The sequence below is a fragment of the Oncorhynchus mykiss genome, chromosome 10, assembly GCF_013265735.2.
Source record: "Oncorhynchus mykiss isolate Arlee chromosome 10, USDA_OmykA_1.1, whole genome shotgun sequence".
NCBI classification, from domain to species: domain Eukaryota; kingdom Metazoa; phylum Chordata; class Actinopteri; order Salmoniformes; family Salmonidae; genus Oncorhynchus; species Oncorhynchus mykiss.
In genome coordinates, this window is record NC_048574.1 from 38,928,361 (window position 1) to 38,947,844 (window position 19,484).

The 19,484-nt window shown below is 42.5% G+C and overlaps 1 protein-coding gene across 3 annotated transcripts; it reads right to left on the bottom strand.

Moving 5' to 3' along the window:
• Nucleotides 1–108: 108 nt before the first annotated feature.
• LOC110533851 (zinc finger MYM-type protein 3) lies at nucleotides 109–17,372 on the bottom strand. Of its 3 annotated transcripts, none has more exons than XM_036990225.1 (25): nucleotides 17,248–17,372; nucleotides 15,813–16,635; nucleotides 13,876–13,946; nucleotides 13,732–13,792; nucleotides 13,231–13,615; nucleotides 12,910–13,090; nucleotides 11,923–12,135; nucleotides 11,682–11,832; nucleotides 11,474–11,586; nucleotides 10,759–10,845; nucleotides 10,460–10,610; nucleotides 10,151–10,323; nucleotides 9,671–9,845; nucleotides 9,415–9,464; nucleotides 9,054–9,210; nucleotides 8,724–8,839; nucleotides 7,631–7,778; nucleotides 7,372–7,521; nucleotides 7,124–7,224; nucleotides 5,541–5,688; nucleotides 5,227–5,366; nucleotides 4,942–5,047; nucleotides 4,590–4,847; nucleotides 2,767–2,881; nucleotides 109–1,576 (listed from the first exon to the last, which is right to left on the bottom strand). In XM_036990225.1, exons 2-25 carry the CDS (start codon nucleotides 16,624–16,626, stop codon nucleotides 1,390–1,392), a joined length of 4,251 nt encoding a protein of 1,416 aa, XP_036846120.1. In that variant the 5' UTR covers nucleotides 16,627–16,635; nucleotides 17,248–17,372; the 3' UTR covers nucleotides 109–1,389. The 3 variants fall into 3 exon arrangements, with proteins under 3 accessions (XP_036846120.1, XP_021474072.2, XP_021474073.2); XM_021618397.2 differs by having other exon boundaries at nucleotides 7,607–7,778; XM_021618398.2 differs by lacking the exon at nucleotides 17,248–17,372 and adding an exon at nucleotides 16,795–16,942 and having other exon boundaries at nucleotides 7,607–7,778.
• Nucleotides 17,373–19,484: the final 2,112 nt, after the last annotated feature.

Below are 19,484 nucleotides of genomic sequence, written 5' to 3' on the forward strand. Positions count from 1 at the left end.
GTGCTCAATTTTATACACCGGTCAGCAACGAGTATGGCTGAAATAGCCCAATCCTCTAATTTGAAGGGGTAGTCACATACTTTTGGACATGTAGTGTATATACATTAGCTATGAAATAAAAAGTCTGCCTTTACTATGAGCTTCTCTATACTGTACATGTGAACATATGGCAGCAATAAATGGTTTTCCCCTCACTGGCCACATGGTAAACACAGATTTATAGTGTTTAAGTTGAAAATGATTGCTTATATAGGGTCCTGTGTGGCTCAGTTGGTAGAATATGAAGCTTGCAACACCAGGGTTGTGGGTTCGATTCCCACCAGAGACCAGTATAAAAAAAGTAAGACGAACGTATGCACTCACTACTGTAAAGCCACTCTAGATAAGAGCGTCTGCTAAATAACGAACACGTAAATATCATCACTATCTGAACATTAAGCCTTTGAATGGAACAAAATCGAGGCTGGCGTTGGGGGTGAAATGCAGTGTCAATTAAATGGATTTGTGAACTACTTCTATAATACAGCTGTTCTGTACACTTCATAAAAAACAAATGTATGACTTTTCAATACGAACGACAGACATGAAGTCTCAACTAGTTGTTGTTGACAGTGCCCAATGTACTTGAGCATTCAAAATAGATTACCTGAACTGATGGTGGTATACTACAGTCCTATTAAGGTTCTGTACATATACTAATTGTACAAAACATTAGGAACACTTTCCATAAAATAGACTGACCAGGTGAAAGCTATGATCCCTGACAGATTTCACCTGTTAAATTCACTTCAATCAGTGAAAATGAAGGGGAGGAGACAGGTTAAAGAAGGATTTGTAAGCCTTGAGACAATGTGCCATTCTGGTGGTGAATGGGCAAGACAAAAGATTGAAGTGCCTTTGAACAGGTTATTTTAGTAGGTCACAGGCCAACCGGTTTGAGTGTGTCAAGAACTGCAACGCTGTTGGGTTTCACACACTCAACAGTTTCCCGTGTGTACCAAGAATGGTTCACCAGCCAAAGACATGCAGTCAACTTGACATAACTGTGGGAAGCATTGGAGTCAACATGGGCCAGCTGTGGAACGCTTTCGACACCTTGTAGAGTCCATGCCCAGACAATTTGAGGCGGTTCTGGGGACAACGGTGGGGGAGGGGTGCAACTGAATATTTGGAAGTTGTTCCTAATGTTTTGTGCACTCAGTGTATAATGGTATAATGGGGGAATTCTATGGGGGAAATTCTCACTGAACTATTTGTGTAGGGGTGAATTAGAAAAAAAACATGGAACAAAAATGCATTGTAGTTATGGTTGTCATCTCTTGTGCTAGCGGCTTCCATGTTAGCAATGTACACTATATAAACTTGTTGTGCAATCTATCAGTGCGGCTGTCAGTCCATGTCTTCCTGTGCTGGGTGCTCATCATAGACATCCTTGACAGCCAGGATCCTGTTGAGCATAATTCCCAGCCTGCCCTTGTCCATGGGGACATCAGAGTACCAGCGAGAACTCTCGGCCATACATGTGCCCTCCGGCTGCAGGTAGAATGCATTGCAGCTGCTCCGCACACCATCAGAGCTGTAAGAACACAAAGACAGACACCATATGTGAATCTAAAAAATAAAAACTTCTGTTTTATTTATTCATTCCAAACAACTTTTTGGGGCACCGAGCAAATTTTAGGTCTTGTGAGCAGAAACTTGAATGCTGTGAGAATTTTATGCAACTTCCAGCACATTTACAGTGAACACTGAGACGGCAGGTAGCCTAGTGGTTAGAGCGTTGGACTAGTAACCGGAAGGTTGCAAGATCGAATCCCCGAGCTTGACAAGGTAAAAATCTGTCGTTCTGCCCCTAGGCCGTCATTGAAAATAAGAATTTGTTCTTAACTGACTTGCCTAGTTAAATAAAGGTCAAATAAAAGAGGCTTACAGTAGCCAATTTGACCTACTAACAAATCCCATATTTGGGAAATCCCACATTTTCGCCTGCCATGCCCAGGCTTTTGATTTTTACAATACAGTATATGTGGTGTTCAATGCAGTGCTCTGATTGCATGAGACAAAGTAATATATTATGAAGGGCTTGACATTAATGATTTTTTACTTGGTAACACCATGGGCCAAATAGATGACTAAACTGTTTGATGCAAGAAACCACTTTACAAAATACAATTCATTATTATTACCATACAGAGATTTAGACAATTGGCTTATTTGCATATTCAAGCCGGTCTCAAAATAAAACACTGTCACTAATTATGACATAAGCTTTTTACCTGACTGACTTTTCATAGACAGCTTGAAGTATAGCCTAAGCCTACATGTTTTGTGCTGACCTACACTTATCTAGAACTGGGCTAATAACTCACTAACTTGCAAATAATATCAACAAATGCACACATACACAGCTCTGTGCTCTGATCTGAAAAGTGCATTCACTCCCGGGTGATTGAAAAAACACTTGTGGGCTAACCCGCAATATAATTTTACTCCTTTGCGCTCTGGCTCTGCCTACAACAAAATCAGACTCAATCTTGCAAAATTAGAGTTTTTGGGGTTTGTTGCGTTTAATGTTGATTCAATAACAGTCTCATTTCTTCTGCACGTCAGTCCTGGAGGTGGTGCGTGGCCACCCGCAGCTTAGAGGGAACATCAGAGTCAATGAATCAAACAAATTCCAAATCTTTGACAGCCAGGGACAGTCCAAGGCCTTTAACAGGCATTTTAAACCCTGCGTTGCATACCTGGACAGTCCACATTGCTTACCATTTGGAGAGGTAGAACTCAAAGAATTTGACGGGGCATCTGAGAGGGTTCATCCGGTTCTCTTGTTGCTCCAGCTCAGAAGGCTCATCTCGTTTCCTCTTCCCCAAGCCGACCTCTGTGTGTGTGTGTGTGAACAGAACAGAGTACAGGCTCACTTCACTGTCTGACCCCTGGGCCTTTAGTTTAACAATTGGCTTCAGTTACAGTTAGGGCTATGTTAAACTGATGAAGAGGATGTCCGGACAGTTACAGGGGATCAGTGTTGAGGTTTCTGATGAAAATAACTATGTTTTTTATAAAACCATGTCACTATCATACTTATAAAAAGGTTAATAAAATGAATATTATTTTGCACTGGACAAGGTCTTTCCTACAAAGACCAGGGTACTTTGATGTCTTGAATTTGCCTAAGGTCAGAAACACACATGATTTATTCAACGTTGATGTATGGACTTGACTTCATTATGGGCTTTATTTATTGTGCAGCTAGAGACGTTAGAGACTTTCAGTCAGATTCTCTAGTATCATGTTACACAGCTACTTTAAGCTTCCTGGTTTTCCCTTGGCAAACCGTGTTCTAAGGCGCATACCACAGTGTTCTACCATCGTACACCTCCTATGCTGAGAGCAGCTCTTCAAAAGAACTCCATTCTGTGGTATAAATAGCTGTCAGACACACTGAAAATAGCAGTATGACTGAACCAACCGGGGGGGGAGAGACCAACATCCTTCTCCTACATCAACAGCTGCCTCACATATTTGTAATATTTAAGACAAGCACCCGTAGAACACAACTGTCAACAGGTGACAGAATGTCACTAAAAGCTTTTTTTTAATTAGTATTTTGTCCATCAGCATAAAACCGCAAAAGTAGTGCCAAATGGATCAATTTCAAACTGACCTACAAAGCCACTGAGGAATCTAGCTAGTGACACAGATATGCAGATAATGATGGTCGGGCCGAGTTCAAAATAAACCTGTTAAAACACGTGATTATGTTTCAGTCAGAACATGCCAGTAAACATAAAAACACTGAGGAGAATAGAGGTGTGGGTCTAAGCAAGCCTGTGTTTTAAATAAACAACTGGCACCAGGCCAATTTCACAGACATTGCAGTGTTATCTGCCAGGCAGTCCAACTCATTAGCAGCATGTTATTTGATTGGTGGAAGCCAATGCAATAGAGGGTTTTAACAGCTCAACTGTTTTTACTGATTTAGCTTCAGTGGAAGCTCTTTGGGGCCAGCAGCACTATGTTAAGGAGTGGTGGTCTCTCCCTATGGAAATTACCCATCATCTAATTGCACTTTAAAAACACACTTTAGTAATAAGGATAAGAACAACCTAGGCTCTAAGAGTTACTTTAAGACAAAATGTCATCCCATATCATTCTTCAGCAGATAAAAGCAAATGAGTCTACCACACATTGGTCAGGAATACATCCAAATTATATGTACAGCACATTGAGGATGTTTTGGAAAATAGCCAACATTCTTACCACTCAACTGGACCTCATAACTCTAAACTATACTTGTGTACTCAAAGATTACATTTGAGCTAGTTGCAGTTTGTGTAAAATGCCTCCATACCCTAGCCCTGGTCAGCCCCTTGGAATTCAGCTGAAAGGTGGCACAACTCAAGATAGGTGACCTGCTTCCCCCCAGATTGCGGTCACGGTCCAAAGGAACTCGATGTCTCAGCGGTTACTTGGAATGACAACTAGCCTATCTTTCAATGGGCTACGAAGCATACTGACACTTCTCATTCACTAGGCTTCTTAGACCAAAATAATACACAGAAACCACACTAATTATAAACTCTCACCTTTGCTGGTTCTCTTGAGATGTGATTTGGGGTGGTAGCAGACACTAGATGACTTGACCATGCCATGTGGTGTAGACCTCCTCTTGGCCTGGCGCGTGACTGTAGCGAAGGAGAGCTGGAGGTGCTGCTCCACGGTGGTCAGGCCAAAGGACTTGGTGTTGAAGAACATGAGGGTGTTGAGCAGGACGAAGGGTGAGTACACACCCAGCTGTTTACACTCCCACAGGTGCTCCTCCAGGACACGAGACACGAGACCACCTGCATCCCACACACACAAATACATTACATACACCCCAAATACAACACATACACAATGTGTGAAAAATAAATAGAAATGTTATTATGAACCCACCGTTAGATGGCAGCCATTTGTTGACAATCTTATTCAGCTCCTGGGCAAAGGTGACATATAACTGGTCTGTGAATATATTCACCATCCGGTTGTTTTCGAGGAGATACTGGAAAATAGACAAGACAATTGCGAACAAATGTGTTGGTTGAACACAATGTATAAACAAAATTGACATCGCTAAATAAACAATCACCTTTTCTAAAAAATTTAATTACTTAAGATTTGAATAAGGGTATTTAGACAAGTTGCATAGATGAACTACCTGACTGAAACATTGGGACTGACCTGTTGAATACCAAGACATAGGTAAAATATGCTGTCAGGCTTGTAGCACGGTCCTCTGGGATGAACAATATCTTGGACAAACTGTGACAGGCCATGGTTCAGTTCCTCAGGACTACTCAACAGAAGGTCTAATGGTTTCTCTGTATAGGAGAAACATTTAAAAAAGGTGCTATCGTCAGGATTACATTGAAACGTTACCGCCCATTTCATTCATAGGAGATCAATCAAACTCATAGGAGAGCCATCAAAGAGCTATCTACCAGTTAAGCGATATCTATTAACTCAGCTTTCAGACCACAGCTGAAACATCTTACGTTTTCTGTCATCAGCGTCTGAGTGTTTGCTTTGGGACCATGCCCTCCAGGCTTTGACCCCAAGGGAGCTGTTCAAGCCAGCACCAAGAGGCTGACTGTCCAGGGGATCATGTAAGGTCATCTCTGGCATGGCCTGACGCTTGGGACCCTGTGGCACAAAGCCTATATTAGACATAGCACAGTTATGACCTGTTAAGGGATAATTACTGTAGTTCTTTATATTTTCCTCAGAGTGCATCATTACAAACATTCAGAGTCCAGTTTATTAGGTACACTCATTTAGTATCGGGTCGTACACCCCTTTGCCTCCATAACAGTCTGAATTCTTTGGGGTATGGAAACGTTGATCAATTGGTATCAAGAGACCTAACGTGTGCCAGGAAAACATTCCTCATACCATTACACAACCAGCCTATACCGTTGAGTCCATGAGCCCCATCTTGCCTGGTACCATGCTGCTTTTGCCAAATCTGACTGCCATCAGCATGACACCAGAAAACGGGATTGGTCTGATCAGGCTGATCATGTGCCTACTGGAGCCGCCGCTTCTTGTTTTTAGCTGATAGGAGTGGAACCCTGTGTGGTCATCTGTTGCAATAGCCCATCCATGACAAGGATTGACGAGTTGTGAGTTCTGAGATGCCGTTCTGCACAACACTGTTGTACTGCGCCGTTATTTGCCTGTTTGTGGCTTGCACGATTCTAGCCATTCTCCTTCGACCTGTCTCATCAACAAGTTGTTTTCCCCACAGGACTGCTACTGACTGGATGTTTTTTGTTTGACGTGCCATTCTCAGTAAACCCTAGACACTGTCGTGCGTGAAAAGCTCAGGAGGCCGGCCTTTTCTGACACTGGAACCTGCGCGCATGGCACCGACAATCATAACACGCAAAAGCCACTTTGGTCATTCGTTTTCAATCGAACACTAACTGAATGCCTCAATGCCTGCTTTATTTATTAAGCCACAGCCGCGTGACTCACTATCTGTAGGAGCAAACCATTTTCGTGAACGGGGTGGTGTCCCTAATAAACGGTACCTAATCAATTCTTCAACATTTGCAACGATCATTTGGTGGTCTCTTAGACCACCAAAACCCAAGAAACAGTAAGTCAACATTTTTCAGTAAATATGTCAAATACTCTTAAATTTCTGAAGACACTGTCCATTGGCAAGCAGTCCATCTTGCAGGTTTGGTGACTGTTACATGAGCCGCGTGTTTGGGATCATTCCTGCCTGCCGCTAGGGATAGATTTGCTTTTCAACAACCATTTCACCTTTGGGACCCTGTTGCACCTGTCTATGAATGTAGAACATGACCTCTGGTCTCCGGTAAGTCTGACACCAAGTCATTTGTCATGTTTGTGCCAGCTATTTTCAGATTTCCAGCATACCATGTGATTCCTGTGTCTCTCTCACGTAAGTCGAGAGTCAACTCTTTTCTGACACTAGTCAAAGTTAGGTCCATAAAAGACTGCCAAAACTAAAGGTTTGTCAATTAGGGAGAGGATGATCAAAGTCCTGCCTATGGGACAGTCAAAGCAAACAGAATGCACTGCTGTTTTAGGCTGTGTTTAATTATACCTTCTGAACAGCGACGTTGGAGCTCTGCTCTGGTGAAGTAGCATGTGGCGGCATCCCACAGTCAAAGAGAAAATCAACATTGGGGTTCAGGTCCAGGGAAGCTACAGAGCACAAATTAAATGACAAAATATATATCTCAGACATCCCCGTTGTTGAGTGTGTGTGTGTGAGTGAAATTACAGTGAAAGTTTACACATCGCAGACTGCAAAGCAAATTACACCTTTCATATCATGAAGGTTTAACCTGCCTTTGGTGAGCTCATCTACTGGGTCTTGACCTGGCTCAGTCAGTACATCATCCATATTGACAGCCATGGAGAGGATGTCATCTTGGGATGAAGACTCAAATAAGCTGTAGTCCCTCGGCAACGGGCCTGCTTTCTGATCACTGTCCAGATCTAAAGATAAACAATCCTAAAGTTACAATTGTATATAGAACAGCAATAGAGAGTTGACTAAGAAGAGTAAGTGCAGGAGCATTACCAGACAGATCAGAGGAGCCCTTGCCTTTACTCTCCTCTGCTATCATGTCTGCCATGGCCAGAATGTCAGCCTCCAGTGGATCAGACGGGATCTGGAGTTTCAGCTCTTTTATATATTCCACAAGCTTATCGATATGATCCAGTGTGACAGGTAGGAACATGGGGACTGGGAGCTAAGAGAATAAGGAGCAAAACAATAAGCAGACCAATAGGGCAGTCACTCTAGAGAACTATACACTATTGCAGTATTGCTGAGCGATTAACAGAAATTGCATTTATTTTTTGGTTTTTAAACAACTAATTGGCCGACTCAATTAAATGATTACAATTCCATTTAGTTATTTTTTGTGCGTGTGAGCTCTGATCACAGTTCCTCTAGAGATAAATCAGATCCAAGCCCAAACTGTGCAATACCGTAGGGAGTTGTAGTTTCCAACAGGCCAATATTCTACATAGTTTAGCGCAGAAAACGTTGACCATAATCCATTACGCGCCTACTTGGCCGGTCTGTTTCTCTTTTGCGCCTGCTACATAAAAGAGAGAAGAATGGGCGCCCGAGAGCAGTTGCTTCATGAGGTATCTCAACGTGCACATACATTATCTTAGTGATTGATAGTTGGTATTCAGCAGTCATAAAAGTAATTTACTTTGAACTACTTAAATAGTGATTGTCAGACAGCATAGGCAGCAGCTCTACAGAGATGAGATAAAACAAATAATAATAAGGTCATCAAATAAAACAATTGTAATATACACAACTGAAATATTTTATTAAAGTAATGTGAATAAATTGTTAATAAGTGATACTCAGTTATGGGAAGTCACTACCATCATGGGACTTAATTGTTTTTGTTATTGTGTTACAGCACTCAACACACAATGCATAGTGCATTTAATGTTTTTAAAATGATAATAATTGAAACCCATGATTATATGTTAATAATCAAACAGGAACTGAACCGACCTCAAAATCGCTCAGCACTAGTCTGCAGGCATCCATATCGAACAAATTTGGGTGGAGACTAAGAGTTACTCTTGTCTAGACTCTAAATGAACGACGATAACCCTAGAGTCAATTTTGCACAATACTCAACAAGACCTAGACAAAACCAACTCACCGGCAGAGGCAGGGCCATTGTTATGGGAGTGTATTGACAATACATATTCAAAGGCACAGGAACAAACACAGGCACAGGGACCGGCAACATCACAGGTGGAGACAGCAAGAAATCATCTGAAACAGACACAGGAAAACCATGAAGTTGTGTTTTTGCCATTGCTAATGATAATCGTTGTAGGCTTGATTTAACAAAAAATGCTCTCAATATATGAATAGGGATATTTTGTATAAATAGTATAATATTATACTATATAATATTACACTATACAGTAGAAGACTAAATCAGCGAGTCCCATAGAGAGAGACATGGGTTTACATTAACCATTACCTGTCTGGGAACTCTGGGACTTCATCTCAGGTTTACATGTGACACCGGTAGTAGTCATCATGGGTTTACACATGGAGGATTTGTTCCTTTGGGAGATAGGTGGAGTGACGGGAGGAGCAGGCTTGGCTACAGCCCTAGTCAGTACTCTTCCTGTGGCCTAAAATAACAGAAACATTAAAAAATATATCAGAATTGGGATGGTCGCTCAGATTTGACTGAAATTAAGCCATGTTTTTTTTCAAGCACAATAAATGTGTGGTGGTGAAAGCCATGATTAAATGCATTTAGTTCTCTTTCGGTGGTATTCCCCCCACCCCCCCCCCCCCCACCCTTTGGAGCATCGAGTCAAAAGCACACTTACTTCACTTGTCTTTGTCGCAGCAGGGGGAGGCATAGAATCTGGGGAATTACCTGTAAGCCCAGTAAACATATAGAATTTTAATAGCCTATTACTGAGAGAGACGAACACAAGTTTACAATTTCACAAAGGCATTCACTGTAACACCAGACAATTACAAAGTGTGCTTATAAAAATCCTTCCCATGTATGGATTGGGTTCATAAAAAATAGTGCGCGCGTGTGTGTGTGTGTGTGTGTGTGTGCATGCGTTTGTGTACATGTAGCACTGTTGAGCAGGCTCTCAGGCCCCTGCTTGGTGTCTAGGTTGGGCTGGTTCTGTTGGCTGTAGAAGAGCAGGAGGCACGGCTCGTCACAGTAGTGTTTGATCTCTCCCCTCCAGTGGATAGTCTCCAGGAGCTGCCCTTGACGCTTGCATTCATGGCACTTTGCTTCCTAGGAGAACAGACACGGCTCAGAACACCCATACATACAGCACACACTGTAGCATGTTAAAAGAGGACACTGCTCACACAATTTGATCGCATATCATGCATATTGTTCTGATTCATTTTTTTCCATGCATGAACATATTCTGCCAGTTTGCATTCCGAAGCTACCATTCCTATATCAAGTCTAGAATAACACATACAAAATGTACTATGTACAGTGACAGAGTGAACTGAATGCAGCCCGTGTACAAGCAGGCATTTAAAACTTATCAGGGCCAGTTATATGGCATTGTGATTGATTAGACATACTTTCAGGGACCACAGGAAGTGTTTGCTTTTACAATCTTCGCTGCAGAAGTCCCACGTGTTGCCATCCTGTTCCTCTGTGACCGCCCGTGAGCAGGTCTGAGAACAGTATGCACAAGTTATACAGCACAGGCCCAGTTGTTTAGCAAAGTCTTGCTTGTATAGTAGTATGCAACCTTGGTAAAAAAAAAAAAAAATAAGAGACAAAACACTTATAAGCCTCTGCCTAGACACATAGGAAAGTGATTCCATGTAAATCAACAATCTATTAAATCTAAAAAATGCACACAGAAACGCATGCATTATCCTAACCGTCACTGCAGAACGCCTTCTCCACCCCAGAGAACTTCATCTTCTCATGCAGAGGTTTCTCTTGCTTGCAGTGCTCACACACAGAAACCACACCATTCAGGCGCTTGTAGTCCTCACAGCACTCCTTACAGCAAAACTGATATATTGAGTCCTGAAAGCAAATGAAATACAACGGTGCATGTACTTTTTATTTGAGTAGTCTTGATAAAATAAGTTCTCACTAAACCAGCCGTAAGACACATTTTTTGCCACAATGTTGAGACTGGTAAATTAATAAACACGTATGAACAAGGAATTACCTGCCAATCTAAGATTTCTGGTTTCCCATTGAACATGTTATGACAGGAGACACAGTTGAAGTAGAGGGCTCCATTGGGACTGTTGCGCTGTGAAGAAGCAGTGAGCATATTTGTTAAATTGGGGAATAAACAAGAAAATGAGCAGCAACGCATTTTAGCCAAGGCAAACAAAACAACATCACAGGACTAGTATCAAAGACAGACTCAAGAATCGCTCAGAGGTTTCACAAGAACAAAACAAGCCCTAATTCATAGGTTTTTTAGGTAGAATAAAGGTGAACGCCTTCAAAAGGTGACCCTCTCCACATGAAAGCACTTTAAGATGAGCTTTTTTTTTAATGGGCTCCAGAAGTGAGGAGGAGCGCCCCACTGCAGCCGCTTGGTGTGCATTTTAACAAGCATTTTTCTGTTTACAGGCACCTACGGCCAAGCCTGTACATCACACTGTAAATATTAGCCGTTCCTTTTTTAATCACTTTCAGAATCCTTCAGCAAAAATCTCCTTTGAATGATTTTTTTTATTTGAACTACTGAGGCATAAAAAAATTTACGTTTAAAACAAATCCACATAAAATAACAAAATGTTGTATAAGCATCTGGCAGACATGTTTTAATGCAAAAAAAACATACTTAGAGAAGACATGACTAAACACTGGATGATGCATCTGTAGACTTATTTTGTCTCAACTCTATTTAGGGTATGGGGCTATCCTACCTGAAATGTGCTCCAACAGCTAGGGCTACAGAAGACGTAAATGGTCTCATTTGCTTTACAGTAGTACGGTTCAGAGGGGCTCCTTTTGCAGAAACTGCAAGCGTCACTGGGAACTGGAAAAGAAGCAGATTAGTAATAATGAAGACTAATTCAGGCAGACATCACACCATTCAGATTGTGTAAACAAGTCAAGGAGAGTAGAATGTACCTGTGTCCCCAGAAGTTTTCACTTTATGTGAAGCGATACAGCACAAAGAACAGAAGTGTTTGGTTATGCCATACTGATCCACCATAGACAGCATGTCAAAGATCTTACACAGAGTCCTACACCACTGGCACGAGAGCACCTTAGTGTTTTTCTGAAATCAAAAGACAATACACCAGCCATTGAGATCAACACCGTATCATTTTCAGGTAGAAATATGCCTATAGTACATTCCTCCACCCACCATCTTATAGAGTCTGAGACAGGAGGAGTTACAGAACCTCCTCTGTTGGCCCTCATGCAGTAGGTACTCAGGCCGGGAGGTGAAGGTGTTGATGTAGGTACCACAGGTGTCACAGCAGCTGGTCTTCAGGCCCTTGGTGGCCCGGAAACGGTTGAAACAGGCATCACTGCACATGAGGTGAATCACATTGCCCATGGTTACCTCATGGTTGATCTGAGGCAGGAGAGGGAAGAAATGTAGGACAGGCTCAGAGATCATTTCAATCAAATCTAACTTAAAACATCACTTCCCTTGGTGTTTACATCAGTCCACCAAAATCTTGTAGCTGGCTGTGATGTATTCTGGTGCATGCCCATAGCATACGAAGACCCACAGCAGCACAAATGACAGACTTCCCTCCTCTATAATCACAGCATGCAGTACATCTAGTTAGAAACATACAAGTCAGTTTTCAATTGTGAAATGATCAACACGAAGACTGTGAAATGTGTTCAGGCATTATTTGTCCCTTCTGGGAAAAGCCCATGGTTTGACAAATCAACATCAACACAGGTGGTCAACTTTAAAGAATGTATACCATAATCACATCATTGTGTGGTTTTGCAGCGCTTGGCATTAAAAAGTGCTTACTTATTTTGAATACATTTTATTGTACTAATTTTCAAATGACTAACAGATGGTGGGGGGAAACAAACCAGAATAGGTAAGGCTGGTGCCAGCTTTTCGATAAATTGTTGCAAGAGTAGAAGCTGCAATCTTTAGAATAGCTTCAATAAAGTATGGTTCAATATAATGTACACACAAAAAAAGCCTACTGCATTTTCAAATGAAAGGCATTGTGGAAGTGTAGTCATCCTGTGTTAAATCATCATCCTATTGTCTACTGGAGTTCCCTCCTACAGAAACTCCCTGCCACTAATGTGTTCAACATGAAGCCAATCGGCTGGGAGCAGATCATTCAAAATGTTATGGTCAAAGCTTTGGTACCTCACGCATGTGGTTGCACACACTGCATCTTTGGCCAGGGGTACTTGGTTTGGGGGGCTGTTTCGGACCCTTCTCCAGCCGGGACTCATATAGGGAAAGACAAGTGTTGTTGCAGAATTCTTGGAAGGATTGTGACTGGCCAACCTGTGCAAGCATGGTGTCCTTACTATTCCCCATGTCCCTAAAAGATACATTTTGTTGAGATCAAAACAATGTACAAGGTTTACACTTACTTTACTGTGAAACTGGTTATGGATGACCTGTACTTACTGGAAAGAGAAGCTAAAAATACATTAATTGAATATCTATTGAGAAGCTTACCTTTTACAGAAAGCACAGGGCTTTTTCTTGGGGGCTTTCTTGCCAAAGGAGTTAAGGCAGGTGGAGCTGCAGAAGAGCTGAGGCTGACCCCTGCGCTGGTAGGCTGTCTGTCCACTCTGCAACATTCCACTGCAGTTGGCACAGAGGACTCTGGTAGTCTGGCGAGGGGGTGGCAGCCGGGGTGGAGGGGGTCCTCCAGACCTCTGGGTGTACCCAGGGGTAGAGGCAGGGCAAGGCGGCTTGGGAGCAATGAGCCGGGGGGACAGGGTGTTGTGGCTCCTTTGGGAGGCCCTGGTGGAGCGTCGGAGGCCTGACCGTGCAGGGTCAAAGTCTGTGTCCCTCGGATCGTCAGCTGTATCGTCAGAGTCGCTGTCTGTTAGCTGATCTGCAGAAGGATACAATGCATTTAGGGCAACATGATAATCATAAATAGACAAATAGTCATACATAATTAGTTATTGAGACTAAACATAAGCAGCTTGTGAAGTAGTGATGTTAAACCTCCATCAGACGTAATGTTTTTCCTCACTTCTCCACGACGAGGACGGCCTCTCTTCCTCCCCTACAATAAAATCAGAGTAAATGAGGTTAATTCACTTACTTTTAAAGAAAATGTCTGCAATGAATGGGAAGTAGTTTTTGTACCGTAGTATTTTGACCACTTTGAGAAACTTTTGGATCCTCAATGGCGACCTCAGTTTCAGTTTGTTCCTCAGCTGAAACAAACACAATCATCAGTAACTAAAGGCTGTTCATACAGTGGGGCAAAAAAGTATTTAGTCAGCCACCAATTGTCCAAGTTCTCCCACTTAAAAAGATGAGGCCTGTAATTTTCATCATAGGTACACTTCAACTATGACAGACAAAATTAGAAAAAAAAAATGCAGAAAATCACATTGTAGGATTTAATGAATTTATTTGCAAATTATGGTGGAAAATAAGTATTTGGTCAATAACAAAAGTTTCTCAATACTTTGTTATATACCCTTTGTTGGCAATGACAGAGGTCAAACGTTTTTCTGTAAGTCTTCACAAGGTTTTCACACACTGTTGCTGGTATTTTGGCCCATTCCTCCATGCAGATCTCCTCTAGAGCAGTGATATTTTGGGGCTGTTGCTGGGCAACACAGACTTTCAACTCCCTCCAAAGATTTTCTATGGGGGTGAGATCTGGAGACTGGCTAGGCCACTCCAGGACCTTGAAATGCTTCTTATGAAGCCACTCCTTCGTTGCCCGGACGGTGTGTTTGGGATCATTGTCATGCTGAAAGACCCAGCCACGTTTCATCTTCAATGCCCTTGCTGATGGAAGGAGGTTTTCACTCAAAATCTCACGATACATGGCCCCATTCATCCTTTCCTTTACACGGATCAGTCGTCCTGGTCCCTTTGCAGATAAACAGCCCCAAAGCATGATGTTTCCACCCCCATGCTTCACAGTAGGTATGGTGTTCTTTGGATGCAACTCAGCATTCTTTGTCCTCCAAACACGACGAGTTGAGTTTTTACCAAAAAGTTATATTTTGGTTTCATCTGAACATATGATATTCTCCCAATCTTCTTCTGGATCATCCAAATGCTCTCTAGCAAACTTCAGACGGGCCTGGACATGTACTGGCTTAAGCAGGGGGACACGTCTGGCACTGCAGGATTTGAGTCACTGGCAGCGTAGTGTGTTACTGATGGTAGGCTTTGTTACTTTGGTCGCAGCTCTCTGCAGGTCATTTACTAGGTCCCCCCGTGTGGTTCTGGGATTTTTGCTCACCGTTCTTGTTATCATTTTGACCCCATGGGGTGAGATCTTGCGTGGAGCCCAAGATCGAGGGAGATTATCAGTGGTCTTGTATGTCTTCCATTTCCTAATAATTGCTCCCACAGTTGATTTCTTCAAACCAAGCTGCTTACCTATTGCAGATTCAGTCTTCCCAGCCTGGTGCAGGTCTACAATTTTGTTTCTGGTGTCCTTTGACAGCTCTTTGGTCTTGGCCATAGTGGAGTTTGGAGTGTGACTGTTTGAGGTTGTGGACAGGTGTCTTTTATACCAATAACAAGTTCAAACAGGTGCCATTAATGCAGGTAACGAGTGGAGGACAGAGGAGCCTCTTAATGAAGAAGTTACAGGTCTGTGAGAGCCAGAAATCTTGCTTGTTTGTACGTCACCAAATACTTATTTTCCACCATAATTTGCAAATAAATTCATAAAAAATCCTACAATGTGATTTTCTGGATTTTTTCTCTCTCATTTTGTCTGTCATAGTTAAAGGATACCTATGATGAAAATTACAGGCCTCATCTTTTTAAGTGGGAGAACTTGCACAATTGCTGGCTAACTAAATACTTTTTTGCCCCACTGTAGATATGCAAGCTGTATGTGAACTGTGATGGCTATTTGAAGAAGGGATTGCAAATTATTTCTCAAAAACATGTAATGTAACCTAAATGAAGTTTTACATTTTACTTTATAATTCTCCAACTATTTCTGTGGCACTGAGACTTCTGTGTGTCACATTGAGAAAATAGTTAATAAAGTACTAGGAAGGAGAAAGATCCTACAAACAAAAGTTCCTTACTAGTACACATACCTTCACCTGGTGTCAATGGCTGGGCCCAGGATGATAGTGGGGACATACTGCCCCTCACTGGTTGTTCTCTCTCATTCTTTTTGTCTGCTGTGCCTGTGTCTTCTACCTTTGGCACCAATCCAAAGAATGATAAGGCTTCCTCTTTGCCTGGACCATCCTCAGAGTGTGAACCCTCTACGCTGACTATAGAAGGCATATTTGGATCAACATCATCTTGAGAAGGTGCAGAGGGATCTTCTAGTACTATGTCCATTCGCTCCTCTCCAGTCTCTGGCAACAGTGTCCCAGTTAAAGTCTCAGTTCCCTCTGTGACCTCCAGCCTGTCTGTCCCTGGCTCAGCGCCCATTTCTGGCCAGGCTTCTGTGTGGCCCTGCCCGCTCCACTCATCCTGACTGAGGCCTGTAGCTGGGCCTGAAGGTTCGGGAAGGTCTGAGGGCCCGGGAAGGTCTGAGGGCCCGGGAACGACTGTGCGGCTGTAAAACTCCTCCACCTGGGCTTTGGACAGTTCCAATGAGTCTGGGTCCCCCAGGATGCTCAGGCTGTCCTGAGTTTTCTGCCTCTCTCTTTCAGATTGGGTGAGAAAGGTTGTCAGCTCATCAAGGTTCTGCTGCCCACTTTGTCCCTCTGTTCCCTGTGAGCAGGTCACCTCCATATCAGTCTGTAGGTCTACATCAGTCTGAGCAGGCGGCAGGCCCATATCGGCGTGCCCAGAAAACATGTCCATATCAGTCTGTGTGGATAGAAGGTCTAGGTGCACATTCTCAGTGGCCATCTGAAAAGAGCCAGAGGTTTCTGGCTGCCCTGAGGGTTCCATACTCTGCACCTACATAAAGAAAACAAAAACACAATGGTTTGATTTCAGGTCTCAGATGTCATGTCAATCAAATGTGGTGGTCGCTGGATAAAATTACAGCCATAAGTAGTTTATTGTGGCTCCTCTATTCTAGACAATGAGGTCCCACCAGTGAATGCATCTACTTACCTAAGTACATTTGCTAACTAAAGTTCGCTACTAGCTAGTTCCACCCATATCAATGTTGCTGCCTTTTGGCGCGCCTCACCTGGCGGCGTCTCCATTTCTGTAATTTAGAATGCTAGTTAGCAAGCTGGCTATCTGGAAATCTATCTAGCTACATGTTAGCCCATTATTTGCTACACATAATGCATATCAATACTAGCAATACGGTAGACATAGCTTGCTACTCGAAAGAGAGGCGTATGTTTATGACTCTGCAAAGAGACCGGTACTGGCTAAAGTTAGCCTATTTTAAGGTAGCTATCTGCTAACGTTACGAACCTAACCTTTCCTTACGCAATCTAGCCATCAAACTAATTCACTAGCTGGCTAATTACAATATAGTAACTTTATTACAAGATACTAATAATGATGATTAAACAAATAATTATAGACTTCAACAATATATAGTGAATTTACCTGAAAATATTAAATGTTACTGTAGCTAAAATGTTGCATACAAGCGCCACCAAACTGCAGTCTAGCGTGCGTGCCTTATTGGCTAGTTTCAAGCTACAACTTCTTCTACTATGGCGGCCTGAAAACAAACGTTAGAGGTGCATGCCGCCACCTACTGTACTGGAGTGTGTGGTCAATCACAGGTCACAGCCTTTAGAATAAAAGAAAACATACATTCAAATTAAATAATACCTATTCCTGTACTACTAAGAAAATAATAAAGAGCCCTACTAACTTCTAACAAACCCTCCCCCATCACCCAAATCCCTTCCAACCCCCCCGTCCAACCTCAATTATCCTTATCAATCTTTGTCTTTCTTCTACGTACTTACAATACAACAGCACATGCTTCACCATTTCATTAACCATGCACTCCAGACACAAACCGTTTACATGCTTGCCAACCAGATCACAGGAGGTTGGTGGCACCTTAATTGGGGAGAACGGGCTCGTGGTAATGGCTGGAGCGGAATGGTATCAAATACATCCAACACATGGTTTCCATGTGTTTCATACCATTCCATTAGCTCCGTTCCAGACATTATTATGAGCCGTCCTCCCATCAGCAGCCTCCACTGGACCACAAGTTCAATGTACACTGAACAAAAATATAAACTCCCATGTTTCATGAGCTGGAATAAAAGATCCCAGAAATTTCCAAACGCAGAAAAGGCGTATTTCTCTGACATTTTTTGCACAAATTTGTTTACATCCCTGTTAGTAAGCATTTCTCCTTTGCCAAAATAATCCATCCACCTGGCAGGTGTGGCATATCAAGAAGCTGATTAAACAGCATGATCATTACAATATGATCATTGACAATCAAAGGACACTCTAAAATGTGCAGTTTTGTCACACAACAAAATGCCACAGGAGCATGCAGTCATTCTAAAGACCGACTGCAGGAATATCCCCCAGAGCTGTCGCCAGAGAATTTTATGTTTGTTTCTTTATAATAAACCGTCTCCAATGTTGTTTTAGAGAATTTGGCAGTACGTACAACCGGCCTCACAACCGCAGACCACGCCAACCACGGACCTCCACATCCGGCTTCTTCACCTGGGGGATCGTCTGAGACCAGCCACCAGGACAGCTGATGAAACTGAGGAGTATTTCGGTCAGTAATAAAGCCCTTGTGTGGGGAAAAACTCATTCTGATTTGCTGGGCCTGGCCCCCCAGTGACGTGGGCCTATGCCCTCCCAGGCCCACCCATGGCTGCGCCCCTGACCAGTCATGTAAAATCCATAAATTAGGGCCTAATGAATCTCTCAATTGACTGATTTCCTTATTTGAACGGTAAGTCATTAAAAACATTGAAATTGTTGCATGTTGCGTTTATATTTTTGTTCAGTATACAATGGGCCAGTTCGTTTTGTGCACCGGGTTGGTGGAGATTTCACTTAAGGACCAATGGAATGGTCTAAAATGTGCAAACTCCACCTAACCGAGTGAACTAGCAGCACTCCAAATTCAAAAACAGAAATACTCATAATAATAATTCCTAAATCATACAAGTGTTATACACCGGTTTAAAGATGAACTTCTTGTTAATCCAGCCACAGTGTCAGATTTCAAAAAGGCTTTATGGCGAAAGCAAACAATGCTATTATCTGAGGACAGCACCCCATCAAAGGAATAAACTGTGTTCAATAGCGGATAAAAACAAAGTGGAGCAAGCTTTCAGGTCACGCGCCCCAACTACAACAGTACACTTCACTCTACCCTCGTTCTGAACAGCCCTACTTCTTCATTTCTCAAAGGAAAAACATCAACCAATTTCTAAAGACTGTTGACATCCAGTGGAAACGATAGGAACTGCAAGCAAGTGCCTTAGGAATCTAGATTCCCATAGAAATCCCATTGAAAAGAGAGTGACCTCAAAAAACATTCCTGGATGGTTTGTCCTCGGGGTTTTGCCTGCCAAATAAGTTCTGTTATAATCACAGACATAATTTTAACAGTTTTAGAAACTTTACCAATTATATGCACATCCTGGCTTCTGGGCCTGAGTAGCAGGCAGTTTACTTTGGGAACACTTTTCATCCTGACGTGAAAATAGTGCCCCCTAGCCTTAGGAAGTTTTAAACAGGCAGTCCAATTCTGATATTTTTTTCACTAATTGGTCTTTTGACCTATCTGATTAGCACTGATAAAGATCTGACGTGATCGGTCAAAACACAAATTAGTGGGAAAAAAA

Coding starts and splice junctions, on each gene's coding strand:
- LOC110533851 (XM_021618397.2), bottom strand. CDS start 16,626: ATGGAACCCTCAGGGCAGCCAGAAACCTCTGGCTCTTTTCAGATGGCC. Junction 10,324..10,459: donor GAAGGCGTTCTGCAGTGACG/GTTAGGATAATG, acceptor TTTTTTACCAAG/GTTGCATACTACTATACAAG. Junction 9,846..10,150: donor ACTTCCTGTGGTCCCTGAAA/GTATGTCTAATC, acceptor CTGTTCTCCTAG/GAAGCAAAGTGCCATGAATG.